Raw genomic sequence first — 21,681 nt, 5'->3', positions numbered from 1 at the left:
TTGAATGTCACATGGACTCCCCGGCTGTGAAGAGAGAGCAGCCTCTGGAGACTGTGCTGTGCTCCCTAGCAGCTTTGTCAGGGGAAATGAAAGGATGCTTCTAGAAATCAAGAGGACTTGATAAAACTTCTGAATTAACAGTTTTCACCCATTTCAAGATTATTAATGCTGCTATTCTATTTAAAACATAAAGGAATTTATGGACCAGTCAGGGCCTCCGTGATCTCAGACTTCTTTTCCAGTCAAGGCCTGTCCTATTAGACTTTGCATGTTAAGGCTCCTGAAAATGGGGTCGTTTCCTTTAACTTTGACGTATTCCATGTGGAGATGTCCACTTTTTCTGAATGCCTTCAGTGGCAGGCAAAGCAAGATTTATTGATTCACAAGATCCAGAGTGGACATCAGTCCATGCCAAGCTCTGTGCTAGGCACTGGAGATGCTGAACAAGTAGGCAAAATCCCTCCTCTCATGGAACTGAAAATTGTCCCTTGTGATGTTCTCTTGTGATTTTCCTCTGTAGATGGTATCTATTTGATAATGTGTTCGTCATAGAGTTGCTTTCTCTGAACTGAAATTAAAATATAAAAGGGAGTTTTTAGAAATAGAGGTCACGTATTCCTCTGAATTAAATGCTGGAGTCTAAGATTCTTCCCTGAGAAAGGGGCCATCATGGTCATCATCAATCATTCATTAGTATTTACTGAGTGTCCACCGGATGAGTGATGACCGTTATAGGTGCTGTACTTATAACTGACTCACTACCACCTACTTTGCCGGCAGATGAGTTGATGTTATACTGTACTTGTGTATCTTTGGCCATTTGGAGCTTTTTTGACACCACAGGCTGCAGAAGGGTTTAAATGCAGAAGGGTTTCTTGTTAAAGTCCCTACATGCTATGAAGTTTGTGTATTAACAGACTGCTTTTCCTGTTGACTTGTAGCAGTGAAGTCCAAGCTAGCCGTGACTGCCAGCATCCATGTGTACAGCATCCAGAAAGCCATGCTAAAGGACAGTGGGCCTCTGTTCAATACCGACTATGACATCCTTAAAAGCAACTTGCAGAACTGCAGCAAGTGAGCTCATTAGCTGTTCCTTGTGGGCTTCTTTACTAATTGATTTTGTAAGATGTTTACACAGTGGCTGCCTTTTAAGAGCGAATGCCAAGTCTCGTAAAACCCCATTTATCTTGCAGTAAGACACATGCCTGGCTTTATTAGTACATCATAGGTGAAAAATAGCAGCCACAACCCATACTGAAAACCCCAATGGACTCCCCATAAATTTATTTCTCATTTTTTATACTGTCACTGCCACCAGAAATGTTTGTTGTGCCCCCTCATTACTCTCCCATTTTGGACTGTGTGAATTCTATCCATCCCTCAACGACGACTGTTCCTCATTTGATACTCCTCTACATTCCATCCAAACGTAACTTTTTCTTGAGTTTCCATAGCTTTCATAGATCGTGCCCATCTTTGTATCTTTCATAGCACAAGGAGGTACTGGACTCTAAAGCACGTGGGTTTTAGAATTACATGATCATGGGCTAGAGTTGTGACTTTGGATACATTTCCTAAACTCTGAGCTTCAGTCTCTTTGTGTCTCAATTGGAGATAGCATGGCCTATTTGGTGGGGCTTTATTGAGGGTATAGGTCAGTTCTGCAGACAGACCTCAGGCACTTCCTATTGCAGATAGATACTAAGCAAGAGAACTTGAATTCATTTAGTCAACAAAGAACTGAGGAGTACCAACAATGCCTCACACTGTAGGATGATTGGCGCCGTACCTGCTCAAGGAATGTGTGTTCTGGTGAGAGAAAGACAATTGTAGTACAGTGTGACCATGTGGCAATGCTATAATAGTATGGGAAGATTTTGGAGAGTCACTTAACCCATCAGTTTAGGGCAGATGTGAAGAGGCAGAACAGAGAAATTCTGTTGGACAGTATGGCATCTAACCTGAGGCCTGAAGACCCAGTGGAAGTGGTCAGACATAGTGAAATGGGAGAATAAGGACAGAGCTGAGAGAGAAAACGTGGTGCTTATGAGGGACCACCATGTTTTCTGGTGGCTGAGCTTAGAGCGAGAGGTAGGAAGTAATTCGGTGTAAGACCTGAAAAGCAAACCAGTCAGAGCATTTTGTGCTTTGGCTACTAGGCAAGGAGTTGAGACTTATTCTGAGGGCGTTGGGGAGCCACGGAAGATCTTGAAGCAGGTGAAGGGAAGTGATCACAGTTGCATTCTAGAAAGACCGTTTCCTTCAGTGTTGAGGATAGGTCTGAGGGAATCATCTAGAGTCAGACAAATGTTGCCGTGATCTAGGGTAGAAAATATCATTACTCAGAGTAGCATGGTGGTATTGGGGGTGGAGAAGGTGTATAAGCATTAAAGAGTTATGATCATCAAAGCTTGAATGTCATAGGTAGTGATTGCGGATGCATGTATATCGGGGACATTTATTCTTAGGTTTGAAGATGATGGCCACCTTTCTGGCTTGGATGGATTATAAGAGAAGGGAAGTTGATGAACTGGGGTTTGGACATGCTAAGTTTGAGAGGCCTGTGAGAAATCCATGTGGAGATGTCCATTGAATTAAATTGGTGAGTCTCTACATGAGTCTATCCTTAAGGAGAGAAACCTAAGGTGAAGATAAAGATTTTGGAATCAGCAAATAAGCAGTTGGCCACATCAATGGAAAACAGTCATGCAGAGAGAATATAGAATGAAGAAAAGGCAGAAAGAAAAACCTTAGGCTACAGTGACTAGTGTGCCTGCGAGCAGATTCTTTAACCTCTCTGCTTCAGTTAAGGACCCTTGATGATGTAGGGGGGGGGTCAAGTGTTGACCCATAAGCCGCAAGGTTAGTGGTAGAAACCCACTAGCCACTCGGGAGGAGAAAGATAAAGCTGGTTCCATAAAAATTAAGTCTTAGAAACCTAACAGAGTAGTTGTACTCTGTCAAAGAGAGGACCGCTGTGAGTCAGAATCACTGTGTTTGGGTGCTTCAGTGTCCTCGTCAGTAAAATGGGGCTCACAGTTAGCTATCTCATAGGGCTACAGGGGACTGAATGAATTCAAGCATGTGAAATGTTAGAGCAGTGCTTGGCACATTGCAAGGCTTGCTTAAATGAAAGCCATGTTCCAGGAATGGGTAGGGAAATAGGGGCCAAAGACGGAGCAGCCTCAGATATGAGGGAAATCGTGAACATTTAATGCGATGTCAGTAGCCAAGGGAGTGCCCCCAGGAGGAGGGGATGGCCAGTGATGTCAAATGATGCTGAGAAGCCCAGTAAGATGGGGACAGGAAGGTGTCTCTTGGAAATACTGACAGCCTTGGTAAGAGCATTTTCAGTAGAGTGGCCAAATTTTGGTTTACTGAGTGGAACAAGAAGAAGAGATACAGCAGAATCAGAAACTTCCCAGGACATTTGACTGTAAAATTGAGGAAGGGTACATGGTAATCCAAAAGGTTCTTGGGCTTGCGGAAAGACATACACATTTCTAAAGTTGTGCGTATTGTTAGGAAAGAGCCACAAAAGAGGGAAAGATCGAAGTTACAGGAAGAGATGGAATCGTTGATGGAGCCGGGTCCTAGAGGAGAAATAGATAGAAAATTATCATGATTTCTGTAAGCTTCATGAGAATAGAAATTATGTCTCTTTATACCCAAAATGCACAGGAGCACATCCAGTAAGGAATTCGTGAGTGAATTAATGATAGATAGTAGTTGTCTCAGCCCCTTCCTTGTCCCCAAACCTTGCATGTAATAGGCATACAAATAATTATTAAATAAAGTTAACATCTTGGTAATTTTATGTAAAAATACACAGGAGTTTCATAAAGTCCATGGAAAGTGGAATTGAAATAATAGAATCTTTCCACAACCTTTCTGAAGTCATTCCCCACCCACCCCACCCCCGTCATATTAGATGTCTCAAATATAATCCATTAAAATCTAGTTGTGGCATATCAAGCTCTAAAAATCTGCTCCTCTGTTGTATCCAGCAAGTAAGCAAACAAGTATCAAAGTAACTCCACAAGTTCAAAATGAAACTTTCACAGGGGACCACTAAAATAGATCTAGCAAATAGAACTTAGAGTATCCCTGGTAGATATGTGAAGAATTTATCTACCAGAAGTTTGTATTTGCTCCTGAGAATTAATGGGACAACTGAGATCTGACTCATTGTTGCATGTGTTTTAAGAAGTGCTCTGACAGAAGAAATTGAAATTAAAGCACTGAACAGATCCTTCTCTCTGCGAACACGTTCCCAACCTAACTTGGTCTCTTCCTCATTGCCAATTCCTGGTCCTGACCCTACCGTGTGGAATGCAGACCAAATGGAGAAAGTATTGTCTCCGGGCCAACTTTAAATGTTGACAATGAAATAAAACATTGCTGTTTTCCTTGTTTATAGAAGCACTATGAGACCAGAGAGAAAGACCAGTAGGTGAAAGTAAATGATTTCCGTCTGTTCTTAATTCTGATGCACAAAATATTTGGGTTAATGAAGGTCTTTCTGATGTGGGCCATTAGTCAGTAGAAGATTTTTAGAGCTGTAGACACTAGCTATCCAGTCTAAAGTTACTTCTGACATGAAATGGTTTTATCAGGGACTTTTTTCTTAGGCCGGGTATTCTAGCCATTAATCTTGAAGTTGTGCCTGGTTAATTTCTAAGATACTTGCTATCACCACATAATTTCTCAACTTATCCTATTTCCATCCCAGATGGAAATGAAGGGAGAGAAGCCTTACTTTCAGTTTGACTTAATTGGCTAAACCTTACATTTTCTGATACTTGCTGTGTCCTAGGTCTTGTGCTGGCTGCCTGAAATACGAAGGTGCATAAGATGCTTTCCTACCTTCATGGAACACTCACATACCCCAGTGAGCAGACTCACTGCCATCAAGTTGATGCTGCCTCATAGCGACCCTTTAGGCTAGGATAGGCCTATTTCTATGAAGTTTCCAAGACTATAACTCTTTATGGGAGTAGAAAGCCTCTTCTTTCTCCCGGGGAGCTTTTGAACTGCTGATGTTGTAGTTAGCAGCTAAACTCGTACCCACTGCACCACCGGGGCTTCCTAGTGAGCAAAAGACTTGGGATAATAAAACATTCTTCTGTCTTGTTAAGGACAACCTTTTGACAAAGCTGAATCGATTTTCCATTCCAACATGGAATACTACATTGAGTTGTATGAAACAGGACATCTGCAGTGATTAGGGAAAAAGAGATGAGAGTAAAGTCAGTCACCTTGGAGTTGATTCTGGCTCATGGTGACCCCACGAGTGTTGGACTGGAGCTTTTTATTGTGATAGGGGTGGAAGTTTTCTAAGAAAATTGGTTTTCAATTTAACAGTTGATACACATTTTGATTTATGGCATCGATTGCAATCCCCACAATGTAATAGCACTATTCTAACTACTTCCGCCCTGTGGCCACTGTTTCCATTCATCCTTCTTCCCTATCCCTTCCTGCCTTCCCCGGAAAAGTGCTGCCCTTCCATCTTACATGGTTGGTTGGTCTGAGGAGTGCAGACATCTCTGGTGTTCTTGTTCACTGTATAATAAGCATGTCTATTGTTTGGCTGAAAGTTAAGTTTTAAGGGTTAAAGGTGACTAAAGGTCAGAGTCCCAGAAGTCTATTAGGATTTGTCATTTTGTTCTACATGCTCCTCTCACTTCATCCAGGACACCGCATTGTGACCCCTTACAGAGCAGTTGCACTGTCGAATGCTGGTCTCAGGTGTGGAGGCTGGGGTTCACGTGGTCTATAGGCCATTGAACTAATTGTTTTCGCAAGTCTTTGATTTTCTTCCCTCCTCTTTGCTCGTTTGGAAGTCAATCAGGCCTTTCTTCCAAGGCACTCCGGGCCTACACTGCCTCCTTTCCCATCAGCAGCCGAGCATTTATCTAACCATCGGTGCCCTACAGGAGCTCTTAGCTAGCTATGCAACCAAGGACACAGCCTCTTCAGTGCTCTTTTATCTAATGATAGTTTCTAATAAAATGATATCTAAACTTCTCTAATTTTATCGTTTTATGGTTAGAATTTTTGAGAAGAATTTGAAAGCATGATTTGAGATTGACATGAATTTAATGTCGTGTTTCTGTTGGCAGGTTTAGTGCCATACAGTGTGCAGCTGCAGTCCTTAGAGATCCTGCTGAGTTCTTGTCTTGTGAAAAGCATGAGCCATCAAATCTTCAGGAATCAAGCGAGACACAAGCCAATAATGAGTTGACCACCAATGGTCATGGACCACCTGCTTCCAAACAGGTCTCCCCGCAGCCCAAAGGCATTATGGGAATGTTCATTGCCAAAGCTACTTCTAAAACTCAAGAAACTAACAAGGAAAGCAAAACGGAGGTTAAAGAGGTAACAAATGTGAGTATTTAAAAAATGTCCTTACCACTCCCAGTGGGTACCTAGAAAAGCATTTCCAATGGTAGTATTTCAGTTAGATGGGTCCTTAGTTCTGATTTTCCTCCTTCAATTTGAATTCTTTGAAACTTTCTATTCTCATCTAAAATAGCTCTTTTTTTCCTGTTCATAATACTTCTTAGAAAATGGTAATAGCTACCCTGTCCACATCATAAAATTGTTTGGAGATTCAGTTAAAATAATGCATGTGAGAGTACCTTGAAACATGTAAAGTGCCAAGAATTGTATATTAGCATTTAATCACTTTGGGAACAAGCACCTAATACTCTGGGATTTGCTATTTTTCTTAGTTTTCTATTTTATGGTATTTTTGTTGTTGTTTTATCTTATCCTTAATTCTCTTGCCTTTTTCTTTTTTGGTTGTTCGGTCATCTGAACTAATTTAAGTGCATTGACTTATGAAAAGTCTTATTACGATGACTATTAAAAATAGCCCAAACCTACTGCCACTGAGTTGGTTCCGACTCATAGCTCCCCTGTGAACCCTGTGGGTGCCCGAACTGTGAGTCTGTATGGGAGAAGACAGCCTCATCTTTTTCCTGAGGAGACCTTGCGGCTAGCAGTCCAGCTGTGCCACTAGGGCTCCTTTAACACACAGTACAGTCAAGTGTAATGACTGTTCACCCTGCTATTACCACCATTGTCATTTCTAGGCTCCGGCTTTGCAAAGGGAGAGGAAGAGTTCAGGGAAACACTGATTTTGACCATGTGACAGTAGTGTGATATTTGTTTAATTTTTCCCAGTTCACTGAGGGAAATACTAATATTTTATATGTGGTGAAACTGAAATCTGGGGTTAAATAATTTGCCTGGGGTTCCTGTTGCTATTAAGTGGTAGATACAGTGTTCAAATCCTTTCTGATGATACGAATGTAATGTTCTGTGATTGCCCCCACCCCACTGTGTGCTGTACAGGGTTGCTACAGGTGGAATGGCAATGGGTAGGAATACCATACTGCCTTTGGATCTGTTTTATTTAAATATGCCCATGAAGAGTTAGAAAATATTCATGGATTGTAAATTTATAGGGACTCTGAGAAGCTAAGCTTTAGATTATCGATCTAGAATGGTTCTTATATGTAAGGCCTAAACATTTTTGCATGATTACATAAAAATTTTACCATTGTAATAGTATGTTCTGATACTGAAGAGAGTGTTTGAGACTGTGCGTGCTTCAGGAAGAGTCTCAACGCTAGAAAAAATCGTATATATTTTCTGTTCGTTAGGTATCTTCAGCGGGCAGCAAGGCACCGGGGAAAGGGAATATAATGAGCAATTTTTTTGGAAAAGCTGCTATGAGTAAGTATGTTCTTAGCTCCCTTTGACTAAATGAATAATGGGGTTAATGTAATACCTGCACTTGAAGTAAAAGCCACCTTCTCTAGCTTTTGCCCCTCTAGGAAGCTCCTATCTTGTATTCTTGCAATCACACATACGAACTTTCAGACTGGATGACTCTGTCAACGGTGAACATAACGCAACAGTGAGCTGGGCTCAGCTTCCTTCTCTTAGAGGGTAGTTGACCATTCCTACTTAGCCTTCCTGCATGGGGGAAAGTAGAGATTTTTGCTTAGTAGGGCTTCTAGCAACTGGTGATTAAAATAACAAGAGTCTGTCAGGTAATGCAGTAGGGTTTTGAAGTTAATATGGGTATTGATTGGGTCAGTTTGCCTGGTGTGACCTTGCATTACTTTCACTCTCCAGGGTTTGCAAAAATAAATCTTTTGGTTGCCTTTCTTTAGTGATTTTTGTAGATGACACGCCATAATGAATTCAACCTCAATGTGAATTAGAAGGGATGATCATTTCTAAATAATACTTATTTAGAAAGCAAAACCTCTTGTATTTAAAAATTTGGTCATAGCAAAGAACCAGTGGACACATAGTCTTTTTTGGGAAACCTGTGGGGGCTTCAGTTGGGCAGGACTGTCTTATATTTCCTGGTCTCACAGTTTGCCTCCTAAACGCTTTGCTATCACTCATTTTAGTGGAAAATATTTGTTTTCCCTCTCTGACAGGCTTTCCCCTTATGTAGGTTCTAATCCTTTGCAGGTTTTACTATAGTTCTTACATGAAGGACCCATCCCATGAGCGTATGTGGTAAATTCCAGGAAGTATTCAAGAGCCACAGGATATAATTTGGCACAATTTTGTAGTTTTTCAAGATTTGTGAGAAAGCCAATTGTTACAGACCTGTGCAGTCAAAATTCTCCTTTTTCATAATGATCAAATTAGTGTTAAGAAGAGGTTTGGAGTGGTTGTTTTTATTGTCCATGAATGCTCTATCAGAGAAGAACATGTTTGCGTCCTGAAGTAGGTGGAAAACGTAGTAATTCAGGACATCAGGAGCGCAGCGATATCCTCCCAGTCGCCCTGGTCCACGAAGAGCGTCTTAGTCTGTGATGACTCGTCCACTGTAATCGGTCAGATTGTGCGGTTTCTTGACAGCCATGGTGACTTCCGTATGTTTTGTTATTTTGTTTCTACGTATCCTTACAAACCAGTGATTTAAAATTATGCGAAGGAGTACCCCCCCAAACTGGAAAACACCTCCGCTTGGTGGAGATTTCATAGTACGCATATTTCCCATGAGGTGAGCATCAAGCAACTCAATCTGAGTTAGTGCACCCAGTGGTGTTACCTGGGAAGGTTCTCTCTGGACACAGTGAATCTTTTCATAAAAGCAGTTGGCTGGAGCCTCGTTTTTTGTGATGGCCGATTTAAGAGAACAGCGTGCAGCTGTGACATTTTGTTTCCTGCTTGGGAAGAATGCTGCAGAAATCGTTGTGACGTTGAACACAGCTTACAAGGAAAGCACTGTGGGAAAAACTCAAGTGTATGAGTAGTTTTCTTGTTTCAAAAAAGGTGAAATGTTGATTGATAGACAAACTTCGTTCTGGACGTCAGCCTTCTGAATGGACGACTCAGTGCATTTGGAGTGCATTCCACCAGGTCAGACTGCTAATCAAGCTTTGTATTTAGAGGCTCTGAAAAGACTGCATAACAGTGTGCAGCAAAAAAGGCCTGATTTGCGGCAGACAGGAGACTGGTTTTGCTACCTGTTCACGCAGCCATCTCAGTGCGCCAGACTCTGGCAAAAATCAGCACGCTTCTCTTTCTCCACTCACCTTACTCATCTGACCTCACTCCGTGCGACTTCTTTTTGTTCCTGCAAATGAAGAGGGACTTGAAAGGACAGTGATTTGATGATGTAGAAGAGGTGACGGGAAGGGGAAAATGAGGGAGGTGCTATCAGCCTTTCAAACAGATGAGTTCGAAAAATGTTTCTAAGAATAGAATTGCATATTTGACAAATGTATTAAGTGTAATGGAGAGTACTTTGAAGGTGATAAGGTTGTTGTGTAAAAAAATTCAAGTACATAGCTTAAAAAAAAATTCGTGTGTATACACCCCTCTCAAGATATATTTTTAAAATACGTAGGATGTGAATATGGGAGTCTGGATTAAAATTAGATCATTATTCACCAATAAAAAGGTTGCAAAGTTGATTTAACAGATAATTTCTCAAGGTTGAATATCAAGAGTAAAATTATGAATGTTTTTATTTGATACAGAACAAGATCATTACATTGAAATTGAAGCATATGTGTTGACTAAAGAGAGGTGATTGTGGGGTTCTGAAGCATTCAGAACTTTATGGTGGACAGTGGTGTTAACAATGTGAGAAATTGGAACTTTATACTCTGCTGAGGAGAATGTAGAATAATGTGCCCTCGTTGGAAAAGAATGTGAGTGGCAGTTCTTCAAAAAGTTAAACATTGAGTTACCATATGACCCCATAAGCCCATTCCTAGACTCATATGCCCAAGAGAAATGAAAGCGTAGGTCCACACAGCAATGTGTACATGGGTGGTCATAGCAGCATTATTCACAATAACCAAATAGAAAAGGATCCAAATACCCTTCATGTGACGAATGGATAAACAAATATATATCAGTATTCAATTTCTTTTCCTAACTGAATAATAACAAGTACTGATATATACTATATGATTGAAGTATGAAAACATAATGCTAAGTAAAAGAAGCCAGACACAGGAGACCACATAGTATATGATTCTAATATTATAAAATATCCAGAATAGGCAAGTCTATAAAGAAAGTAGATTAGTGGTTGCCTGGGATGGAGGTGGGGGAGTTGGAAGTCACTGCTAATGGCTACGGGGTTCTTTTTGGAGTGAAATAAATGTTTTAAAATTAGATAGTGGTGACAGTTACACCACTTTTTAAATATACTAAAAAACCACTGAATTACATACTTTTAAAGGGTGAATTTTATGGCCCATGAATTATAGCTCAATAAAAATAACAATGCTTTTTATGTGGAAAAAAAAAATGCAGCATCAGTAACAAAATTAAGAAGTCATCATTTATATTTTTTGGTTGGAAAGGTTTCCCACTTTGCATATTGAAAGGAGATACTCTTAATGAGTCAAGGGATAGAGGTGACTTGAGTTCTTAGATAACAAGAAAATTTGACTCAATTTTCCTTAACAGATTTCTGAAAACGTTTCATGGAACTGGCTCCTTACAAGCTAAGTGGCCAGTTGTAGCCACGTGTTTACAGAGGTGGTTGGTGCGATTTATCTTGACTCATCGCCACCCAACTGGACAGAGTAGAATCACCTCACAGTGTTTTCTAGACTAATCCTTCTGGAAAGAATACAGTCACTGTACCGAAAAGAACTAGTCAACATTCAACTATTTCAAGAGGTAGCATTTGTGCAAGAAACATTGGTACTGAAGGAAGAAGTCCAAGAGGCATTGAAAGCACTGGCCAAAACCAAGGCTCTAGGAATTGATGGAATACCAGTGAAATGTTTCAACAAGCGAATGAAGCACTGGAAGCACTAGCCTGTCTAAGCCAGGAAATTTGTAAGACAACTATTTGGCCAGCTGACTGGAAGAGATCCGTATTTATACTCATTCCAAACAAAGGTGATCCAATAGAATGTGCAAATTATAGCACAATATTTTTGATATCACATGCAGGTAAAATTTAGCTGAAGATCATTTAACAACGGTTGCAGCAGTACATTGACAGGAAGCTGCCTGAGGTTCAGGCCAGATTCAAAAGAGGACATGGAACAAAGGATATCATTGCTGATGTCAGATGGCTGAAAGCAGAGAATACTAGAAAGATGTTCACTTGTGTTTCCTTGATTATACAAAGGCATCAACTGTGGATCATAAACTATGGCTAACTCTGAGAAGAAGGGGAATCCCAGAGCACTTATTGGGACACTTGAGGAACCTGTACAATGTTCAAGACGCAGTTAGTTGTGAGAGCAGAACAAGGGACTACTGTGTGACTTAGAATCAGGAAAGTGTGCATCAGGGTTGTAGCTTCTCACCGTACTTAGTCAATCTGTATACTGAGCACACCTTCAGAGAAGCTGGTGGAGTCCACTATTTAAATTTCACATTTGAGTTAAAGTCTCCAAAAATAAAGCATAACCACGCGGTTATATAAATTATTGTATGGTATGAATCTGCATGTAACAGCCAAAATTAAAATACTGGTAGTTTTTTTCTACACTGTAGCTGGTTTAAGCTATTTAACAATGTGTAGCCAAAACTGCTTATTGAGGATTGAGGTGCTTTTTGCCAGCCACGACTTTCACAGGGTTGTTTTTTTTTGTTTTAGTTTTAGTATTTTAGCATTTCTTCAGCCACTTTTCTTCCTTTTTTAGCATTTTATTAGGCGTTCTTACAGATATTATTACAATACATAGTTCCATTAGGTCAAGCATACTTGTACAATTGCTGCCATCATCATTTTCTTCTTGAACTCCTTGATATCAGCTCCCCCTTATCTCCTCCCTCCCCCACCCTGCCCTTCTGGATCCTCAATATATCATCATCATCATTATTATTATTATTGTTACTGTCTTTTTACCCTAACTTACCATCCCATGTATCCATTCATTCACATAAAATCCTGATGTCCGTTTTCTTCTAGTGGGGTTAGACAGTCATCCTTGCTATCAGTTACCCCTTCCCTCCTTTCCACGCATCTCTTCCCATATCCTCAAGGAGTCATTACTGTTACTGTTCCTGAAGGGTTTATCCATCTTGAATTTCATGCTTTGAAAGATCATGATTGTACCAAAGAACATAAGCAGTTCTAGCAAGATTAGTGAGGTAAAATTAAGGCCATACTAGTGGGAGGAGGAAATTTTAAAGAACTAGAGGAGAGTTAAGTGTTTCACCAGTGCGCTATGGCACCTGGAATATATCATGTCTTCCATGTGGCTGTACAATTGGCTTACAGGTGGGCTTTGGGTCTCCACTTTGCCTATGTTCCTTCACGTCGGTTTGATTGCTGGTGTTTGAACTTCTGATACCTATTCCCATCGACACCTCATGATCACACAGGCTGGCGTTTTCATGGGTGTTTTTGCGTCTTCTTGAGAAAGAAGTGCACACTGAGTGGGAAGGCTATGTGCTTCTGCGGTTTCTCAGATGGCACTGTCGATCCTGTGGCATTTATTAGTCCTCTGCACTCCACAGCAATTGACCGTGTGCTTTTAGCTCGGTGTAGGGAAGGAGAGGACAGGAGACGTCGGCTGGCTTAGGTTCAGTCCCTTCCCTTTTCTATCACGGTTACCTTGGGTGAGTCACTTAAGCTCCACATACTGCTCTCTGCCCACTTTATAAAGAACAAGAATGTCTCTTTTAGATAATCTCGCTACCTTAATGATATAATTGAAAGATTTATGTAAGAAGGGAAATCTGACTCATGACATGCTTTACTCTGAGAAAATTAGTTGATCTAAAAGATAGTCTTCTCTTTTAATGAACATGCCTCGAATGAAGCAAGGTGTGAACCAGAATTTCCTTACTACAAATGTCTTGGAGGGGGAGGAAGGGGGAAAACGAGCAAACGATATTGAGGGCTAAAGTAGAGGGCAAATGTTTTGAGATTGATGAGGGCAACAGGTGTACATAGGTGCTTGATTGACTCAATGGGTGTATGTATGGACTGTGATAAGAAATGTACGAGCCCTCAATAAAATAATTAAAAATAAATAAATAATATTATAATAATTTTAAAAATGTCTTTGAATAAGGCTGTCCAGGGAGAAAAAGGTTGAATATAGTAGAGAAGCTAAGGCTTTAGTGCAAATTCTCTTGTCACCATTTATTAACTTGTACATTCTGTGTGGTGGGGTGGGGGTGGAGGGCTTAGTCCTTGTGACCCTTGGTTTCTTGATCTGAAAAATGAGAAGGGTGATATTTTGTAAAGCTGGGTTGTTTTTGTTGTTGTTGTTGTTTTCCATTTGGGTTTTTTTTCCTTCCTAAGCCTTGCTCTTGCTGTCCTTTGCATGGTGACATAATGAAAGATTAACAGGAGACAGAATGAAAACAGTTATAGCTAGAGGGGTAGTGGAAAAGAGACCTATTTCCTGACGAGGCTGTGAGCTCCATTAGGATGGGGACTGTTTTTCATCCCTCTCTCTGCTAACTGCTCTATATCTCCCACCATGTTACCTGGCACATAGGAGACTGTCAAGAGAATAATGGAATGAGATTGCACATTGGAGTTCTATAGCACCTTGTATACTTCATTTGTAGATAAACTTAACGTTAACTTGGAGTCAGAACAAGCCGTGAAAGAAGAAAAATCAGTGGAGCAGCCCCCAGTGGCTGTCTCTGAAGTAAAGCTGGCAGCCCCTGCAGGCCTGAAGAAATCCAGCAAAAAAGCAGAGCCTGTTAAGATGCAGCAGAAGGAAAAAAAAAGGTAGGAAAATTCTGTGGCTTGCGGGGGAAGAGTGTGTGCTGACAGTGAGAAGTTCTGTCTGGACTTATTGACAGCAGGCAGTTTTCATTTTGAGTACTAAATCCTCCTCCATGCTGTAGGGACACAGCTGTACAACCAAAATGGAGAGGAGTTCAATCGTTTTCCTTGTGAAGTAATTGTGGATGGAGTCAATTTGGAACTTGGGGTCCAAAGTCTGGGTGGTGTTTATTATTATTTTGAGTGGGGTGCGGGGGTATTGATCTAAGCTGATTGTCTTTTCTTTCTTTCTTCACACTAAACTCTTGGACCTGGCCGAGTGTGCCTGGTTGTGTGCATGTGTGTTCACTTAAGATTGCCCAATGAGGGGTTACTGTGTCCAGTCAAATTTAAGAGAAAAAGTTCTTTGTTTTCTTTTTACATCAACGAGTTTATTTTTCAAGTGGTAAAATGTAATTAGAAAAGAAAATAAAAAGTACACAAGCTGTTAAAAATGGATCCAGGAATTTGAGACACTACCTCATAGTTGGTAGGAATTAGTCTGTTGAAAGAAATTCTAAGACACTGTCAGCCCTGATAGGCCCAGAAAGACTTGACTTTTGTGGCCAAGTTGGGACCAATCTAGCAGAAAGCATCAACCAAATGCTGCAGGTCTCAGTTAGGGACTGTCCTGTGGACCTCACCTAGGAACGTGTGACATGGATTGATTGATATCCCCAGCATCATCATACCATTCATGATGATGGTTAGTCCCACAAATGTGCTCAGTCTCTGCTATGTAAGCATGATGTTGACTCTGTTTTTAGCAGCTAGAGGACATTTGTTTCTATTTCTAGTTTGTTGAGAGTTTTTATCATGAATGAGTGTGCAATTTTGACAAATACTTCTGCATCTACTCAGATGATCATAATGTATTTCTGTTAATGTAGTGAATTACCTTGATGGATTTGCAATTGTATCCAACCCTGCATTCTTGGGATAAACCCCACTTGATTGTGATATGCAGTATTATCTTTTTTTTTTTTTTTAATATACTACTGGATTTGATGTGTTAATATTTTGTTGAAGATTTTGGTGGGGGTGTCATTGCTTATGAGGGCAATTGGTCAGAATTCTGTTCAGGTAATATCTTTGTTAGGCTTTAATATCAGGTTATGTTAACATCATAAACCTAGTTGGAAGAAGTTCCAAGTTCTCTTTTCTGGAGGGGTTAGTGTATGAAGTTGCTTCTAAAAATGTTTGATTAAAATTCACCAATGAATCTGACCCTGGAGCTTTCTCTATAGGAAGATTCTATTATTATTATTACTAATTCAGTTTCTCAAATAGAAAGCTATTTCTATTTTATATCTCATGTCAGTTTGGTAAGTTGTATTTTAAAAAGCATTGATCCATTTCATCTAAATTGTCAAATAAATTATAATAAAGTTCTTTGTAGTATAGCCTTATCATATCCTTTGAGTGTCTAGAATTTCAACACTAAAGTTATAGTTATTTGGATAGCTATTCAAAGTTATAGACGCTCAAATAGTTATTTGAAGTATTTTATTCTTTATGGATATTAATAATTTATTTTTTCACTTTTTTATATATTAAATCAATCTTGTAAAAAGTTGAGCAATTTTTCTAATCGTTACCCAAAAAAGCTTAGGGTTTTGTTAATTTTCTCTTTTCTATTTGTTTCTGTTTATTATTTTTTCCAACTTTGGATTGGATTTAATTTGTTCTTTGTTTAGCTTATGGTACAAAAAAGGTTGATGTCTAAAGGTACATAAGAAGTAAGATCCTCGAAGATAAAGACTATATTTTGTACATGTTTCCCTGATTCTTAGTGGGCCCTTGGTAAGTTCCTTGATTGAATTGAGTGGTTGACGGAGAATGCTGGCAGAAGAGTTGATTCGTGCTTTCCAAAGTGGGCAATACCAACCTGGGGAAGACAGGGGGCTCTGGAACATCCTAAGGGGGCAGGAAGGGGTGCTGTCAAAGCTGATAGACTTTCTCCTAGATTATGGCCTATAATACACAAGCTTTTAATTACCAGGGGTGTGTTAAGTAATATTTTTTTCCCTAAAAAGGGGTCAGTAGGCCAAATTAGTTTGGGAACCCATTAGCTAGATAATGTCAAATGGGTGCTAGGCTTTTTACTGACAGTAGACTCTTCTTAAGGTCTTAGGTGAGCTATGCCTTTGTTCTTTCTCTTTAAAAATGTTTTCCTCCTTTCCATCTAATAGACATCTACTTAAGTTTTAAGGTATTCAAGTAAGTGTCATATTCATTGCATTTTGTTTATTTGACCAATTGAACTTATCAATAATGTTATTACAGTTAGTTGTGATTATAGTTGTTTTTCTGGCCAGATTCTCCTCCTTGATCTTTGATTCTTGGGTCGTCGTTTTTTAGGTGCCATCAAACAGATCGTGACTCCTGTCACTGCCATTGAGTCAGCGCTGATCAAAGTGACTTTGTATGTCAAAGTACCACTTCTCCATAGGGTTTTCTAGACTGTAATCTTTATAGGAGCAGATTGCCCGGTCTTTACCCGAAGGTTCCACTGGGCGGATCTGGCCTTTAGCTTAGCAGCCAACACTAAACCAAACTCCCTGCTATCGAGTCAGTGCTGACTCCCAGCGACCACCTGCGGGTTTCCAAGACTGTAACTGTTTATAAAAGTAGAAAGCCCAGTCTTTCTCTCACAGAGCTGCTGGTGGTTTTAAACCACTGACCATGAGGATCCCAGCCCAACGTGTAACCACTACACCACAGGGCTCCTTTGTTGGCAGTAGCTGCTTATTTAATGCTTACTGGATGATTGAAAGTCTAGTATAGGAAGTAAAAAGAAATTTGGGAAAATTCTTAATGACTCCTTGGAGTGCCTAGTGTGTTCTTTTAAAAAACAAAAATCCTTACTGGTCTGTTTTGACTCTTCTGCCCTCTGATATTAAGGACTATGAGTTACGAGACAAGATCCATGGTAGCATATGAGTACTATATTCCTGTTCTGTGTAACACTCCCCATTTCTTCCTGGGTGGCAACAGGGGGAAACGAGTGGAGTTATCTGATGATGAGACAAGAGAAACTGAAAACATGAAGAAAAAGAGGAGACGGATCAAGCTTCCTGAGTCCGATAGCAGTGAGGATGAAGGTGGGTGTTACTGTATTTTTGGCTGTGGAATTATTTCTTTGTATAATGCTCAAGGAGCTTTTAAAAAATAAATTGTTATTGTAGGTCACAATGAGAGATAATCCTAGTATTAAGTACCTGTTTCTATTTGACCACACCAGGATCTTTCTGGAAATTTGCCAAATTAACACATAGAAATACAATATGGTTTGGTATTGTCTCAGACTCTTTTTAAGAAGAGAAGCCCTGCGGGTGGTGTAGTATTTAAGTGCCTCCGTGGCTAATTGAGCAGTTGGCAGTTCAAGTTCACCAGCTGCTCTATAGAAGAAAGACGTAGCCGCCGGCCCTATGGAGCAGCTCTGCTCTGTCCTACAGGGTCCCTGTTAATTGGGACCTGCTAGGCACTAGTGGGTTTGGCTTTGCTTTTGCTTAGAAGAAAAGTGGAGCCATTTGGGAGGCTACCTTCATGTGGCATTTTTAAGAAGAAGAATATTGTAGATACCAAGGTGTTTTTGGTGTATACTGACTTCACCACGAAAGTCAACCCGGAAGAATCTATTGTGTATGTCTTCAATGAAAGGAAATGACACTGTAGACCCTTCTAGTTTTAGGCTTTGAGCATTGTTGTTAAGATAAGCAAACAAAATAAGGGCAAGATTCTTGCCAGGAAAACGAATGTGCTTTTAAAGGACCATTCTGTACAGTACTAAGAGTGCCGAGGTCCCCTCCCAACCTGTGTAAAGGGGAGACAGTGAGTCGGCTCTCCTCTGAGAAGCTACCTTGGAGAACCAGTGGTGGAAAGCTCGAGCTGCTGTAAGCGGTTTTCCATGAATTTGTCACATAAATGGGTATAAGGAAATGTAGAGAGAGAAATCGAGACTAAATGGAGTCAGCACCACATAGAGGTACGCAGACAGATGCAAACAGAGGGATGCTACAGGATTACAAAAGAATGCTAGATGCAAAACAGGAGCCTGTTGTGCTATTAAAAGACAAACATTTGCTGTGAGAAAAACTGAAAATCAAAGCAGGCTCCCCACAAAAATATTTTAGTTCAACACAGCAAGTGAATGAAAAAAATTCATTAGCTGTATAGCTGACAATAAGGACAGGGCCAAGAAACAGCACAAGGAAGTCAAGTCTGTCTGTGATAGAAGTACCACTTTTGACTCTTTTACAGATTTAGATCTCACCAGACGTAAGGATCACAGCCCATGTGCTGCACAAGGTGTCGTTTTTTCCCTCAGCAGTACGAATTCTCAGTCCTCTAGACTGTGAGCACCCAAGAAGGAAAGCTGCCATAGGCTCTTCTCCTAGAGTTTCTTAAAATGCTTTGACCCAGGCTTCCGAAAGGAAGATTTCCAAGTAGATGGATGAGCGCAAACCTCAAGGAATATGCTGACTAGTTAAGGGCTGAGGGGATAGAGACAACTCCATTGCAGACACATGAGAAAATAGCAAGTAAATCAGGGAGATGTGCTTATTAAAGTTGTGTTCCATATATCTAGACAGAACAATAACTTGGAACCGGTTCTGGAAAGGCTTTGAAGCTATCCGGCACATTAGAAAAGTAAACCAGATAGTCTAGAAGTTGTGAAAGATTCAGCTCTAAGACAGGAGCAATTACTGTGTTTGAGCACTAGAAATAAATTCTCTCTAGTTGGGACCCTTAGCCCACAAGAACACGAATGCCCGTAAGTGATTAGAAATATGAGTGGAGCTGTTTGTTTGGAAAGGAGAGAGAAAAGGTGTGATAGGGGTGACAGCCTTTAATAGCAGATGATATAGAGCAGAGGCTCTCAGATTTTTTTTCACTGGCAGATAATTTTTGGCATCTGACTAAATATATAAACCTGCTATTTTATTTCTAAATTTCTCCTTTGTCTCAAAGTCAGTAGAATTTTATTTTAAACCCTCACACAGTCTTTAACCTATTATTGTTTTATTTCTACACTGAGTATGTGGTGTTAGATACCACTCTGTGAACTAGACATTAGCAGATGAGCAGCGAGGATTGAGGGAATGGCCAGGGCTTGAGAGGCAGAGGGGCTGCATTTACATCTTATCTACCATGTGACTTTACCAGATTACATGCCTTCGATGCTCACTGCCCTCACCTCTGCAGTGGGGTGTACCACAAGCCATTTAAGCTTTTTTGAATATAAATTGAAATAATGTGTCACAATACTTGACACACAGTCCATTTTCTTCTTAATCACTCTACTTTTCCTATCGAAGTGGTCCGTAAGGCACATTTGGGTTCCCTTTAACTTCATATCCCTACATTATCTGTCTAAGGGGTCATTCCTTTCTCCTAAAACCTGGCACAGTCATAGCACCTTTAACAGTTCACTGAACACGCCCTCTGCAGGGAGGGAAAAAGAGACGAGGCCAAAAAAGAGGTCACATTAAGAGTAGTAGTTATTGCTAAGGGGAAACACAGTCTTGGCTGACGTTTTTGGTAATTGCAAGTTGCTTATGGAGAAGATCCTGTAAATCATACATCTCTTAAGGTTAGGTTGGGTAATTTAGAAATCCTGAGTCGTGACTGATTTCCAGGAATTCTGATTACTCATTTCTATCAGAAAACTCTTTTACAAGTGAGATACTGGTTATATTTCTGCCTCCCTGAAATTAGTTTTGTCAGTTTTTATTTGGCCCAAAAGCTTCTCTAGGATAAATGATATATACTGTATGTACTCGAGTATAAGCCGACCTGAATATCCGCCAAGGCACCTAATTGTACCACAAAAACTGCATTAAAAATGTGCTGCAAAAACTCGGCTTATACTCTGAGTCTATACGGTAACTGATGTTTTGCTACTCGAGTATCTTCTCATCTGAAAAGCTGTAGATTGGGCAACAAATGTACTGAGAGTACGCCGGTGTTCAAACATCCTCAAGGCTCATATCACAAAAAATACCTTGAGGCAGAGTGCTGGAGGTGATGACAAAGGCTTCAGGCAGAACTGGAGTATGGATATGGACATTCTCCATCTTATTGACAAATAAAGAGCAATGATGATTTTGTAGGGTTTTATGACAATGAATGGTTAACATTTGTAAAGCCCGGTAAATTATAGTTATCCATATCCTTTCTTCAAATATTCTTTTATTAAAAAATAAATAAATCAGATAACACATACACCATTTTAAGAAATTGAGGCTGTTATAATCGTAACAACATTGACATTTTCACATTTGTAATTCAGTGACACAGACACAATTTTTTAAAAGATAGATGTTTTCTTAACAATTATTATTATCACCTAATTATACTTCTCTCGTCAACTTTCTCCCCTCTGCCATCCATCTTCCAGAAATTTGTTGAAATTTCTTACTCAGTGAGGGCTCTTCACTCCTGTTCTCTCTTTTAGGGGTTACAGTAAATTGTGTTCTGGCTATCATTAGGCTTCCTTGGTGGGGAGGGAGAAGGGTGTTCAAGGAACTTTCAAAAATACATAGAAAAATGCCTTAATATTTTAATTCCACTTTCCCGTGAACTTTTGGAAGCCACCTCATACCTGCCCAGGCCTCTGTGACCTGAAAGATTTAGTGTGGGAAGTGATTGTTTACCTTTACTAACAAAATTATTGTTACCATGTTTCTAATGCCAGCGTGGCAGTGGTACCCGTCTCCACATATCATGGTGCTGGAGGAGGACTCTAGATGGATAGCTGGGTGCAGTGCAGCGAGAGGAGTCAGTGTTTCCCTTGGGTAGTAAGTACCGTAGTTATAGAACTGGAAATAAGAACTCCTAGATTGATTGCTGTAAGTACTCAGAATTCCTTTCCTTTGGCTTCCTCACGGCACAAATCTTCCTCCTGGCTCCCTTATACCCCATCTCCCCTCATGGCACTTAGACCTTTCAAAAACTAGGGGCGGGCTTCTGTGGCTGGACTTTCTCTTACTTGAGCGCAGCTCGTGTTCTGCCTTCATAATTGGACCACTTTCCTTGCGTGTCTCTCCCTGGTTTCCCAGAGCCTATAAAGTTGAGGCCCGTTTCGTACTTGAAGTGTGTAATTTATTGTTTTGTTCTGGCCCTTATTCTGCTTCACCTCTTTAGGTCATTTGGCCTTGAACCCTCTTCTAATAATTTTTAATGCTGACCTACTCAGTAGGGAGACTTTTCGATCCAAGGCTTGTGCTAAGAATTTGAATACAGCCAGGAGATTCTGGGAGCAGGTGAGGCTAAGTAGCTCCTCAGTGCCCTGACCGGCCATTTCACTGTAGTGATGAAGTAATAGGTCAGCCGAGGAGTCTCACTTCCCCCCTCATGGACCTTACCTGAAGCCGGTCAGTTGAGGGGCGCCAGCTGAAGATGCCTCTTCTCAGGTGATGCTCCTTACC

At 40.4% G+C, this 21,681-nt stretch overlaps 1 protein-coding gene across 3 annotated transcripts in view; it reads left to right on the top strand.

The window, feature by feature from the left end:
- Positions 1-21,681, top strand: part of POLD3 (DNA polymerase delta 3, accessory subunit) — a 48,075-nt gene that overhangs the window by 17,167 nt on the left and 9,227 nt on the right. For 2 of the 3 annotated variants that reach the window (XM_004708825.3, XM_045293119.1), the window contains exons 5-9: positions 942-1,074; positions 6,126-6,390; positions 7,674-7,746; positions 14,047-14,212; positions 17,246-17,352. In XM_004708825.3, the coding sequence (XP_004708882.1) occupies positions 942-1,074; positions 6,126-6,390; positions 7,674-7,746; positions 14,047-14,212; positions 17,246-17,352 (744 nt within the window). The remainder of the gene's footprint in view (positions 1-941; positions 1,075-6,125; positions 6,391-7,673; positions 7,747-14,046; positions 14,213-17,245; positions 17,353-21,681) is intronic. The other variant, XM_045293120.1, reaches the window with a different exon arrangement.

This window comes from Echinops telfairi, unplaced genomic scaffold (assembly GCF_000313985.2).
Source record: "Echinops telfairi isolate 266 unplaced genomic scaffold, ASM31398v2 ScPeMD7_1713;HRSCAF=2227, whole genome shotgun sequence".
NCBI lineage: Eukaryota > Metazoa > Chordata > Mammalia > Afrosoricida > Tenrecidae > Echinops > Echinops telfairi.
The sequence above is the reverse complement of the archived record's forward strand: the minus strand, read 5'-3'. Positions and strand labels throughout refer to the sequence as shown.